Source organism: Lepisosteus oculatus, chromosome 16 (assembly GCF_040954835.1).
Source record: "Lepisosteus oculatus isolate fLepOcu1 chromosome 16, fLepOcu1.hap2, whole genome shotgun sequence".
Lineage (NCBI taxonomy): Eukaryota > Metazoa > Chordata > Actinopteri > Semionotiformes > Lepisosteidae > Lepisosteus > Lepisosteus oculatus.
In genome coordinates, this window is record NC_090711.1 from 7,209,254 (window position 1) to 7,222,245 (window position 12,992).

The window sequence follows — 12,992 nt, forward strand, 5'->3', positions numbered from 1 at the left end:
GGTAGGGGAAACACTTTCTGATTTGTACTTCAAAAATTAATAGAAATGTAAAGTCTATGATCATGATATTACTATGCTCGTGCTTTCAATTTTTTTTATTGTTAAATTATATCGATCTTGAAACTAATACCCAAAAATGGGAATATTGTCTCTCGTGTTGTACCAGCGGTAATTTAGAAAATTTGGAAGCAATACATTTTCGAGAACATGGTTATAAATTAAAAGAAAACACCTAACCCAATAAACTAACATATTAACTCCTCCCTAAAAGAAAGTGTTTATTAGTAAAGGCTGCAAAGTCTGGGGTCAACTTATCAAAATATTTCTTTTAAATGCACTTCACGTTAGAAAAGACGTATGTTGACAACTACGAAATAAATAAAAAAGCAGTAAATACATTGGATTTATGAATGTGGGTTTCAAGATTCAAATGTCCAAACCACACTGTTTTACCGAAAAACACAAATGGTAAAATCAGATTAGATTTAGTGGCTTGGTGCTCTCCACTGTCTGAGCCATAGAAAATCGAATGCATGAGGGATCCATTATTCGTCTGCAGAGTGAAATCTTTAGTCATGGTTACATCATTAAAGAGTGACTTTACTACTGAGAATTGAGTTTTGTAACTTCTCATGGTGACATTAATAATATACTGACAAATTTGGCATCTGTTTCACACTTTAATTTATTTATATTTTTTTAAATTCGTTTCTTCTGCTACCTTCCATAGCGGGTTGTTTTTTTTTTTCTCGTGATTGATTTTAGTATGCGTTAGTAAAATATATTAGTCACTACATCCCTAACACAAACCCACCCTCTTATCAGTCTTAAATGAATCTGTTCAATATACTGTACTGTATATTCATATTTTATGTAAGGTTCGGGGAGTTGAGATAATGTGGTGCACTAAGATGACCTAAACTGCTTTGTCAGTAGGCCAATGTACCTGCAGAAGCTTGTCTTATGTTCATCTTCATCATCATCATCATTTTCCAACTGCTTACCGCTGGTGATGGTCGCAATGGTAACAGGCAGTCTGAGTGGACCAGACTTCCCTTTCCCCAGCAACAGTCTCCAGCTCCTCCGGGGGAACTCCCAGGCCAGCTTAGACATAGAATCCCCTCAGTCGGGGTCTCCAGTGGGCCGTGCCCGGTACACCTCCAGTGGGAGACGCCCTTGTGACAATCTCAGCAGATGACCAGCCCACCTCAACTGGCTCCTCTCAATCCCGCAAATGTACACATACACACGTGTATAAATACATACACAAATGTACACATACACACGTGTGTACAAACACACACACAAATGTACACATACACACGTGTGTATAAACACACACAAATGTACACATACACATGTGTGCACAAACACATACACAAATGTACACATACACATGTGTGTACAAACACATACACAAATGTTCACATACACATTCCTCCCAGACTGCTGAGAGAGTAAGCCCAGCAACCCCACGGAGAAACCTCGTTTCTGCTGCCTGTCCCCACAATCCCATTCTTTCAGTCACTACGCTAAGCTCGTGACCACAGGTGAGAGTAGGGAATTGGATTGAGAGAGAACACAGAGAGCCTTGTCCAAAAACTCAGCTCTTGCTTCAACACCATGGTTTGGTACAGAGAACACACTCCTGCAGCCACTACACCCATCCGCTGGTCAATCCCGTGATCCCCTCTGCCCTGTCTTGTGAACAAGAGTACTTCATCTCCTCCACTTGGGGCGGCTGTACCCCCCTCACCTGTAGATGATTCTTTCCATCACTCAATTACGTCATGTACAAAAAACTCTTTAGGAAACCCACGGAGGAATGCTTCCATGGAATGTATTTTCCAAACTTCCAATGTCCGCGCGCGAGTGCTTTGTCTGTGCATTTTAATAATGGTATTTGGAAAAAAATCAGCCCGCTACTTACGAACTGGAAAAGGGCAGTAAAATTCTCCAGTGTAAGCTGCCTTGTGGCAAACCACATGATTGACCAGCAGCCATATCAAGTATTTATTGTTCGCCACACTGCAGGCAGAACAATTTACATTTACTAGAAAATGAAAATGCTGGCAGTGTGTATATAGATTTCCCCCATCCCATGGTTTGCAGCATAAGCAGAATTTCCGAATTTGTCAGCTGGCATGAGTCGTTTTTCCCCAAACGTGTTGTGAGTACAAGCCAGACAGTAGTAATGCCATGTGTGATTTGGGTAGGAGATGATGCAAAAGAAAAGTTTTAAAAGAGACTGAAGCAAACTTTCCGTTCAAACCAGCATCTCAGTTTCTTGTCATAAGGAAGATAATGGGCTATGTGTTTGTGGCGTCCATGTCGATTTCTTTGGAATTATCACAGCTGACAAGCGTGTGCATCTTTTGCCACCCAAAATGATAATGCAATATACTTCTTCTCAGACCCTCAAACATTACCACATATTAGACACGGTGAGAAGATACAACCAGAATTAGATGGAATTATAATCTAGTAAAACTAAAAAAATGAAGAGCTCTTCCTTTCTGTCATGTACACACTTAGCTTCATCACTTAAAAAGCGTATGGTTTTGACTTATGCAATTCAAGAATGAAACACAAACTGAAACCAGAAATGGCTTCAGATCACTGACACGCACGGCCACAGTTCTCTGCCAGCTGTTTGTTTGCAGATGAGAAAAGGCAAAACCTTCACTTGAGCTCACTTTTCAAAACAAGCAGGAACTGCTGTAACTAAGCGTGGTAGAAGCCCTGCAATACTCTTTTAACAGCCCCATTCCCAAACTTCAGTGTTAACACCCATCTGAAAAAAAAACTGGATTCACAAAGCATTATCACAGGCACCTCTCTCAGATGTGATTTTCAATCCGCCACATATCTCAAGCAGCCTTTGAGTTTAAATACTCTTCCCCCGTTTGCCTTAAGGCATGTGTTTTCAGAATGGCCCCAGAAAGCAAGGGTCTGTTCTCAATGTGGTGCATTGTTTGTGTTCAGCCTGCCGCGTAACAGAACCAATTTAGAAGTTAACTGTTTTTTACTCTTCACTGGGGCATGTGTTTGACGGCTGGATGACTGCTGACACATCTGGTTTCTGAGAACCGACAATACTACCACAATACATAAATTACGCTGCAGAAAAAAACAACAACAAACCTGCACCACAGATTGTGTAAATTTACAAACTTTATTTTTTATTTATGAAATTAGGTAAAATAAAGCATCCGACATTGTCACGGTCTCTCACTTGTATCTCTTCACACAAACTGAATGTACTGAGGACGGCAGAGGCATTTACACCGACAAAGCCAACAGCATCTGAATACAGAAAACAGCAGCAAATAAAAATGATGAAAAGCTAAGTGCAGGAGAGGAGGGGATGACAACCTGTTGCTTGGCAACTGTAGGCATTACAGTTAAAAGTATTACAGTTCACTTCTTAGCACACGTTATGAACAAAACATCGAAGAGTGGTTATCAGTTTGTTTTCCACAACAGGCAGCCAACAGCAAAAAAGAAAAGCTTCCTCTGCATTTTTAACACCTGAAACTATAATAATCTTTATCCTCATTACTTCAAATTACAGTAATTAAGACATTGCTATTCACAGACGGTATTTACATGAATGAATCTTGATTTACCTGCCGTGAACATGTTGAGGTAAAAAATGAATTCCAGGAATTATGTGTATTGAATGCGTTGTGCTTATGTTGTGTCTGAGCAACTTCCAGCTGTTGAGGCTATTTCCCTTCATTCTACAACATTAAAATGTTAAACATTAACATAATGTGAGACACCAATCAGAGGGTAAAAGAAAAGGGGGAAAATTCTACAGTCCTATGAGAGCAAACTAGTCCTTTAGACAAAGCCACATCAACTGGGAAAGGGGGAAAAAGCTTATTTATGTAGGCTAGCTCAATTGCAGAATGCAATGAAATGAGTAGGTTCTCTTCAGCCTGTTTCGGGCTCTGGAAACCTCTTTAAAACCTTCTTGAATTCACAGTCGAAATCAAAATGTCCTAATTGCAGGTATGTTAAGACTCACAAGACTGTTAAGCCCTTTTAAAGACTTGCAATGTCTTAACACGTGCAATGATTGTTAACTGGTATTAATCAATGCTCTGTGAGTAGACAATTAACACACTGCTGTGTCTCATATGTGTCTGTATTTCATAAATTCATCTCTGATGAAATAAATGAGGCTTAAGCTTGCTCACACACCACCACAGAAAAGCAGGTAAGGCCCTCAAACACATACAGTACATTGAATAAGCAGTAATACAGTAAATGGAGGGTAAATTATGAACAGAGATGTCTCAATCACTTTTATTTTCTGGAAAATAACTTAATGTAGGATAATGATCCAGTTATCTTCCTTCAAAAAGGTTCTCATCTTGTACACTAATTCTAAACCAAATAACCAGACTTCATGATCAAATTTTATGGTCAAATTTTCTTATTTGAAGAGGAGTCAGATTTCAACTACAGCTTTTCCATGACCTGGATTGTAGGAGAGCATCGAGTTAAAGCATTCAAAGAGAACAAAACTTAATAATAATGTCTATTTTTAGGAGGTGTGTAGGAACTGAGAAGAGGCTGTAAGGCTTTAGTGGCTATCAAAGGGGCCATTTTTTATACTGTAAATAAAGGCAGAGTAAGACGACCATTGGGAGAGCTGTGATTCTAAAGGGTGACCAAAAGAACAACCTCCACAGAGATCTTCTGGTTTAACAAACCCTTTAACTTCATCTAGGGCAAAACTGTGTTTAGTTTCCAGGAACTGAACAAATACGGTCTATGGTGGGACTCAATCCTGTTGCCTGTAAAAAAATAAACAGGTTTTAACTGTAAGAAGACAGCGAAGAGCTCTAGCATAGATGAAGCTGCAGTCCAGGCGGGTCATTAAAAAAAACGTCTGCTGTAGTGGGGGACGCCTTTCTTTCACCATTTACCACACTGCTGGCACAGCAGGAGGAGGAGCTACCAACTAAATGCCAACCGCATCTATAAATAAGGCAGCTTACTTGAAAAAGGATGCCAGCTTGGCAGTCAACAAGTTAACTCAAATATGACATTTAAGTAATATTTGGAAACACAAAAAAGCCTTCCATCTCTCCAAAACTAATTTTGAAAGCTTACTTTAACAAATGATGACTTCCACTCACATTACTTTCTTTCAGCTCGCAACGTAACGACAATATTACGTCAATGCAACTCTTTTTGTGACAACAGCCTGTGACCTATTAGACGACTGTAAAAAAAAAAACTGATGTCCTTGCAAAGATGTCTTAAATGGAACTGCTGTCGTGACTGTTAACACTGTAGCAAAAACCAGTGAAGCAAGCAGTGTCTGTCAAAGGGCACTAGCGATGACAGACTCAGGAACTTGAGACTAAACCCACAAAGCCCTTCCCACTGTCTTCAGCCTTGCTGTCCTGGATATATTTCTTCTATATCCTGGGTCACATGGTGTCACAAACTAACACTTAATTACAGAGCTCACATTTTCGCTTTCATTCTTCATTCCTATTGCTAAAACCTAAAAATGTTTTGATCTTCCTGAAAAAATAAATTAAGCAAATCATGCCTCTGGACAAGGTTAATGCCTGTGACGCATTAAAAATAAAATTCCAGTCTAAAGCTTCCTATGATGTGGAGCTGAGAGTGCAATACAATACAACACTGCTCAGCTGTGTTGAAACCACAATAATGCAGATTGCTTAGATGTGTTCAGGTGAAGCAGAGGAATACAAGTTTCTTCTGATTGCAGTTTGTATGCTTTGATGTGTGCAGAGAGACTTAAACTTAAATAAGGCAGAAAAAGTGGTCGGTCAATCTGGAACAGTGAGGCTGGAAATCAGGGACCCTAATGATGATCAGTGTGATCAGGGAGCTGTTGACTGTTTTGCAGGGACAATCCTGGTACAACTTTTTCAGGGCCAGTGTTAGCCAGCTGGAACAATCAAGCCCAAACTGCCCAGAATTAAATAAAACAAAACCTTTCAAATTTTAAATTAAAAAGAAGAAGAGAACCACTCTTTTTTTTTCTATGCACAGATTAAAAAAAAGCAGAACCCAAAAGAAACATAAAAACGAGAGAAAAAAAACGAAAACCTTATATTACATTAACATTCTGCGGTATCTGTCTCTTCCTCGGGCTGTGTGTCAGTGAGATGCATCATGGGACACCTTTGTTTCGTACAGACAGAACGGTACGAATCAAGCGAGTATAGCGAACAGCAGGTGGTTCTGTTAAGGATTACACATCTTATTACTGCATCTGGATTTCAAAACAAAATATCTTTGAAGTGTCCCGAAAGCACTTCCAAGAAATTCCTGAATACCGCTCAAAGGAACAGCAGAGACCGAGCAGGTCTAGGGAGGGGACAGATACCGGAGAGGGGCAGACAGGACAGGAGGGCAGCGGAGGGCAGAGGGGGCCGTTCACACAAGGCCTTTGACGAAGCTGGTGTCCAGGTGCACGATCAGCACGCGCAGGAAGGACATCTCCTTGCGGGTGTTCTCGAAGATGACCCGCGGGTCGTCCGACTGGCAGCGCAGGCAGTTGGGGGCCATCACCATGGCCAGGTTGTTCACGTCCATCTTGGTCTTGCTCACATTGACCGGCTGTGCAAACACCTAGCGGGGGGTGGGAGAACATCGGGACGTTAAAAAAAAGCTTCAAGAAACACGAATGGCCGGCCAAAATGAAGAAAGAAAAGTCCGTCCATCTGACACAAGGAGGGATACATCCTGGATGGGACACTAGTCTACCGAAGGACACACACGCACATGCCTGGGCCAATTTTCCCAGAAGCCAATTAACCAACCAGCATATATATGCAGAGTGGGAGGAAATCAAGAGTACCCAGAGGAAACCCATGTGAACAAGGGGGAAACACTCCACACAAACAGCACCCCATGAATTCGGGCCCAGGGCCCCTGCACCGCAAGGCAGCAGCAATGCTAAAAACTGCGCCACCGTGTCTCCCACAAAAAAAAATGTGACTGCCCAAAAAAGATGTTGAGATGAAGAGTTTTTGCATGCCAAAGAAAGCACCGAAAGCTTATTTCACACATTGAGGAAGAGGTCTGGTCTACAGTTCACTCCAGCCGTGTGAGAAGCTCAGGTCGGGGGCCAGGGTTTTTTCTGGGTGGGGGGGGTCATGTTGAGAACAGACAAAGACAGCTGTTCGGGATCACACCCTTTCCCTATGGCTTCAACAATTTTATCTGTGCACTTTCAGAAACTCTGGAACTAGGCGTTAGCAACCACTTTTTCTTTCTTAAAACACTCTTGTTTAGGCGTATTTAAGAATGTTTATTTATAGATTGTTTTATTTGCTGTAGAACATGAAAAGTGTAGTCCAGCTTTAATCAGTCTACTGCCTTTAATCAGGCCACTTCAAATCCAGTTAGTGTTATTGTGAAAACCATGCTTAGAAATATAACCCACTAGTCCCTCCCTAGACAAAAATCATTGACTGTACTGTTACCCCATTTCAGTTGGTTCACAAAGGCTTTCAATATCTTCTGTTAGAAAAGCCTACTAAAGGAACACTACTGATCTTGAAATATGCAAACAGATTAAAGGAAAAGCTTTCGTTGAACGGTATTTAAATAGGGTCAAATTTGCATTAAAAAGCTCTGCATTTAAATCATGGTTTGTATCTATAAAAGTGGTAGAAAAATCAGGTTGAGGCAAAAGCTGCTGGTTCAGACCTAGGCTTTATCATTAGCTGATCTGTAACTGTGTCACTCCTCACATGGTAAAGGATGTAGACTTTTCAAATACTATGAACTAAAATGTCTCCTGTACAGGACTTAATGTACAACTTTCAGTCAGCTGTAGTCTTCATGATGCTGTAAAACTAAACATTTAATCAATCCATTGGACTACAAATGACTAATCTATCATTATTTGGATTTAATACAGTCTTTGACACTGTATACATAAACACATTGATTATTCTTCTACAATGAGTCTAAATGCATCTACATACATGTTTTTTTAATAAAGCTTCTCATCTTATACTAAGAAATAAACAATTAGGCTTTTTAGAGAGAAACCACCATGCCATTCTCATTTTGTGGCCAGGTTACACCCAAACTTTATACAAAACATGAACTTTCCTTTTTTTCTCTGAAATGTACAGTTCCATGGGGCAGTGAACCCATGGCCTAGCTGTCACCAGGGTGACCATGCTGTCCCGTCCCATCGCCACGGTTACCTGCAGGAAGTGGATGAGGTAACAGAGGACGAGGCGGTTGAGCTCGGGCAGGGACTGCACCACAGCAATGGCGGCCTCGGGGTCCTCATAGTTGCTTATGCACTGTCGGTAGAAGCTTTGGGGAATGACTGGTTCCTCCAGTTCACGGTACCACAGCTTCAGCAGGGAGGCTGGAAAACCAAGGCAAAACAATCACAAGCTGGGCAAATCCAACACAACAGCACTACAACACACAGGACCCCTGCCTATGAGCATAAATACATTTTCTCTGCTTGTCTCTCCATCACATTAGACCGTAAAGCTGCACCAAACGTTCCTGTTGTATTTGTTCTTACTATAACATCATGTTGTGAAGGTTTTCAAGGTTCCTTGAAAGCAGCTCTATAGAATAAAGTTAAAAATAAGTGAAGTAAATACCAAGAGAATCTGGTGACAGGTGACCAGACTTAAATGTCCATAAAAAATCCTCAAAGCAACAATATGGCTTTTATAATGGTTGGATGAATGAATATACACTTGGACACAGTTCTTAGGAAGAACTTAATGGACATGTCTTCATAATACAGAAGGTTATCAAATAAAGAATTGAACTGCAACTATTGCTTCAATCTCTGTGTAATCTAATATAAAAAACTAGAATTCAAATTCCAAGTATATTACTTGGCTCTGAGTCCGTACTTCAGCTGAAACCGAAAGAAGTACCTGGGACATTGGGATCGGAAAGATTCTCTGGGATTTTCCACTGATCCACTTGTAGCTTCAGTGCGTTGACCTCGTCAATATCTCCAGGGACTCTGAAAAACAAACCGCATTGGCAAAGGTTAGATCGGAAGAGGGAGCTCCAGAATTTCAGTCTGATTTCCGTGTCATTTGATGAACCTTCTTTAACAGCCACAGTAATCCTAACCTGTTGCATGTTGATTGTTCAAGAAGTAGAGGCCAGCACTTCCTTACATGTGATGTAATTACATAATCTTCCCACCAGATGGCAGACAGCATTTTATCTTTTCCTCCCGTCCAACGTGCACATCAGTGTCCACCTGGCTCTCTGAAGCCCTTCAAAGCACTTACAGACCAAGTCTTGTTATGTATGAACTTCCTTGGTTTTCCCAGACTGAGCTGCTCATTGTATTTCCTGCTCTCACGGTAACAACCATTGCAATTCTGACATTCTACATGTGGCATAAGAGGTATCAGTTACATGGATTCTTGACTAAAATTTGCTGTCATGCACATTGTAATCAAAACAGCTGTTTAAATCCATTGAAAGCTTTTATTAAAAACAGCACCATTGGCTGTTTAAAGAGAAACATTCAACTAACAGACTCTTCACTTGCAAATTATAAAACCTTTATACTCTATATCATTATATCATTTTCTTGCCAATCTTACAGCACACACTTGGTGCCGGATACTTGCAATAAAAACAAACACGCCCTATCATTAGCTCTAAGTTTATCCCAGTTATCGCCACATTATCTCAGTCCATAATCCTAAGGAAAAAGAAAAGCAGCACATCACTTCAATGCGAACTGATGTTTAATGTAAGTATGTGCAGGGTTTTGATTGTAGTCAGTAAAAAATGGAAACACTGAGCTGTAAGAGGTTACTTATTAAAAATACTTTTTATGTGAATGTGTTTATGGTGTATTCTTCTAGACAATGTGGGAAAGCAATGAAAAAGGCAAACAAAATGCTAGAACATAGAGTCAAAAGTGTAGAACTTAAATCAAGAGATGTTATGCTAGGTAAGGCCTCATTTGCAATATTTTGGTCGCCACATTACAGAAAAGATATTGCTTCTCTGGCATCAGTTCAGAGCATAAAAATACATTCTGAGACTTATGGGAATGTCCTCCGCTGACAGTCTGGAGGGACTGAACCTTTTTAGTCTTGAACAGGGATGTCTACAAGGGGATCTGATACAAGTTTTCAACCTCAAAGGTATTAACAAAGTCAGGGTGGCGGCTCTCTTCAGAATGAACACCGAAACATTAACCAGAGGGCACAAGTGAGTGGAACTACACTACATAGAAGTGCACTTGAAACTGAGAATAGGAGGCACTTCTTTAACCAAAGGAATGTGGAAGTGTAGAACAAGCTGCCCAGCCACATTGTTGAAGCTGATACTCTGACGTGATTCAAGAATTTATGTTTCCCAAGAAATTAATGAATTAAGCTAATCAATTAACCGCTAACTATCTAACGGGCCTGAAGACCTAAATGGCCTACTCGTGTGACCTTTCTTCGGTCCTTCTTATTAACGTGTTTTGCAGAAGCAGGGGAAGAGGAAGGTCTGACTCAACAAAATGCCTGTTCTGTGTGATTCCCGACTGTGTGGGCTTTCACGTCCCGGAAAACATACATTATATCCGTATGGCCTTCAGCTCCGAATGTAAAGAAGCTATAAATAACCATGTCTCAGGAAACGCCTGGGAGTGATGTACTTTGAATATGGAACACCATTAGGAAATGGGTTATCCCATTTTCTTTCTGTGACTGCTCCACCTGGAATAATGTTGCCCTTCAAAATGTCTGCAATACCTAGCAACGACTTTTGTTTCCCTTATGAAACACAGTAAGCTTGCACTGTATTTCAGTTACTCCCCATAGTTTTAACAAAACTCACTTAAACTGAGTTTTTTTTAACAACCTTTACAAACCCTTTTCAGTAAATCCACTGTATTTTACTATAGTACCTTACTCTTATCATGGTCAAACAAAGCAAATATTTACAAGGATCATTTCAAGTAAAATAATGTCTTTATGTTTCCCTTTTGATGCAAGATGTTGGTCTCAATACTGAAACTAGCATAATATTTTGGATTTCCTGTGGTAGCCATATGGTTTTGATTGTGATTCTCAATAATCAAGGATATTAAGCAAACAAAACTCCCAATGTGGAGATTAACTCAAAGGAATCAATCCCTTAAGAAGCTTGTGTGTTATTATTGTTACTCTTGTGTTGTGTTTCTTCTTCAAAACCCAAGGTGTAAGAACATAGAAAAAGTTACAAAGGAAAGGAGGCTATTCAGTCCATCTGGCCAGTTTGGTAATTAGAAGCTAATGGATCCAAGGATCTCATCCTGCCCTATACTCAAAGAAGCCAAGGCATCAGCTTCGAACACGTGGCTGGATAACTTCGTACACCCCACAACCCTGTGGGTGAAGTAGTACTTTCTTTTCTCAGTTTGAAATGCTGTACCATGTTGTTTCCACTTGAGTCCTATTGTCTGTGATTCACTGCTCATTTTGAAGTCAGTATAAATAGGAAATAAATTGACAGAGACTATTTACACATGAAAGTTGAAACTATGTTGAGAAGGCGGCTCTAGATTTATGAGCGAGGCAGATGCAGTCATCGAGCAGGTGGAGATTAGTGCATTACTTCCATCTACACTAGTTCTGCAGACCACCCTCTGCGGTGCTTTATGGCTGAAGACTACAGTTCTGGAAACTGTGGGCTTCCACCCAAAATCAATATAATAAAAGATCCAAAATTAATATCCTAGTGAGAAAATACAAACAGGGGGTATCTGAAATTCTTCCACTTTCCGGTTTAAACGAAACGATAGAAGATTAACTTCCAGTTTCAGGATCAGGGCATGTTTGGGTAAGCGATTACAACGGCTAAAGAGCAGCCAAAACTATGGAGTTCCCATCTCCCAGATGCCTAAATCCCGCACTGAACCCTTTTTTTTAACCAAAAGCGTACTTTTAAAAAATAAACAACCACTGAATGTAGATTGGTGTGGTGCTAGAGTGGTCAACAACAACAACATCAATAAAAATAAACCAAAAAAAGGATGTCCAATATTAAAAATAAGTCTATATAATAGAATATCAAAAGGCTGACATGAGATTTGGTTCTTTTGGTTACCACCTGTTGGCATTGAAGTGCAATGCAGCAATCTCACTGTTCCCCCACAGAGGAGTCTCACCTGAAGATGCCCTCTGTCTGGGCGCCCCCCAGTCCCAAGACGTGCTGGGACAGCTGCACCTGCACCCAGGGCAGCTTCCTCTCGGGGAAGAGCTCCTGCTGCCGCTCCATGATCTCCTCCAGGGCACTGCCAAACAGCGAGGGCGTGACCACAGCGTTCTTGGCGTGGTCAATCTCTTCCAGGGTGGGCTTCCGCAGACCCTGAAAGGTGCAGAAGAGGAGAATCCACCGCTCTCATCAGGAAGCACAACAAGCTGAGCTCTGCCCAGGTTCTCGAACACAGCATCCTTCATGAAATGGCCAGAGGAGACTCGTAGATCAATTAAATGCCCGAGGAGAAACTGCCTCCTCTTGTCTGTAACCCTTCCCTTATGCACGTTGTCTTCACTTCCCCATCAAGGCACTGGCCACCCTCTTTAAGGGAGCCAAGACTTTGCTCAGAAACGCTCATCATAAAAATGATGACTAGTGTTTGGACAGGGTGAGCTGGCTGGGATACCCACAGAATTTGAAAAGTACAAAGTCACAATGCTGATATCAGGGCAACGCAGGTCATGTGAGTTTCTCTTTCACTGTAAGACCTGGAGTTCTGCCAAGATGGAAAAGATGCTTCACTCTAGGTTAGTCTGAATTGCCTGTTGTCATTTTTTAATTTAAAAAAGTTGTTTTGTTGTTTAACCAGAAGCAGACTAGTGCAATGGGCTCCCTTTAAGTGAAATGCCTGACCTACTGTTTTGCCTGAGCGAGTTTCCACCCTCATGGCACTTTGTAAGGTATATTATCTCTCCTCTCACACAGAGGCAATCAGATACAGTCCGTTTGATAATGCATAT

At 40.9% G+C, this 12,992-nt stretch overlaps 1 protein-coding gene across 2 annotated transcripts in view; it reads right to left on the bottom strand.

The window, feature by feature from the left end:
* Positions 1-3,156: 3,156 nt before the first annotated feature.
* The window catches only part of arhgap46b (Rho GTPase activating protein 46b), a 69,660-nt gene continuing 59,824 nt past the window's right edge, over positions 3,157-12,992 (bottom strand). For both annotated transcript variants that reach the window (XM_006639516.3, XM_015364896.2), the window contains 4 exons: positions 12,161-12,360; positions 8,922-9,013; positions 8,220-8,389; positions 3,157-6,627 (listed from right to left, as the gene is read on the bottom strand). In XM_006639516.3, coding sequence (XP_006639579.2) covers positions 6,433-6,627; positions 8,220-8,389; positions 8,922-9,013; positions 12,161-12,360 — 657 coding nt within the window. In that variant the 3' untranslated portion in view covers positions 3,157-6,432. The remainder of the gene's footprint in view (positions 6,628-8,219; positions 8,390-8,921; positions 9,014-12,160; positions 12,361-12,992) is intronic.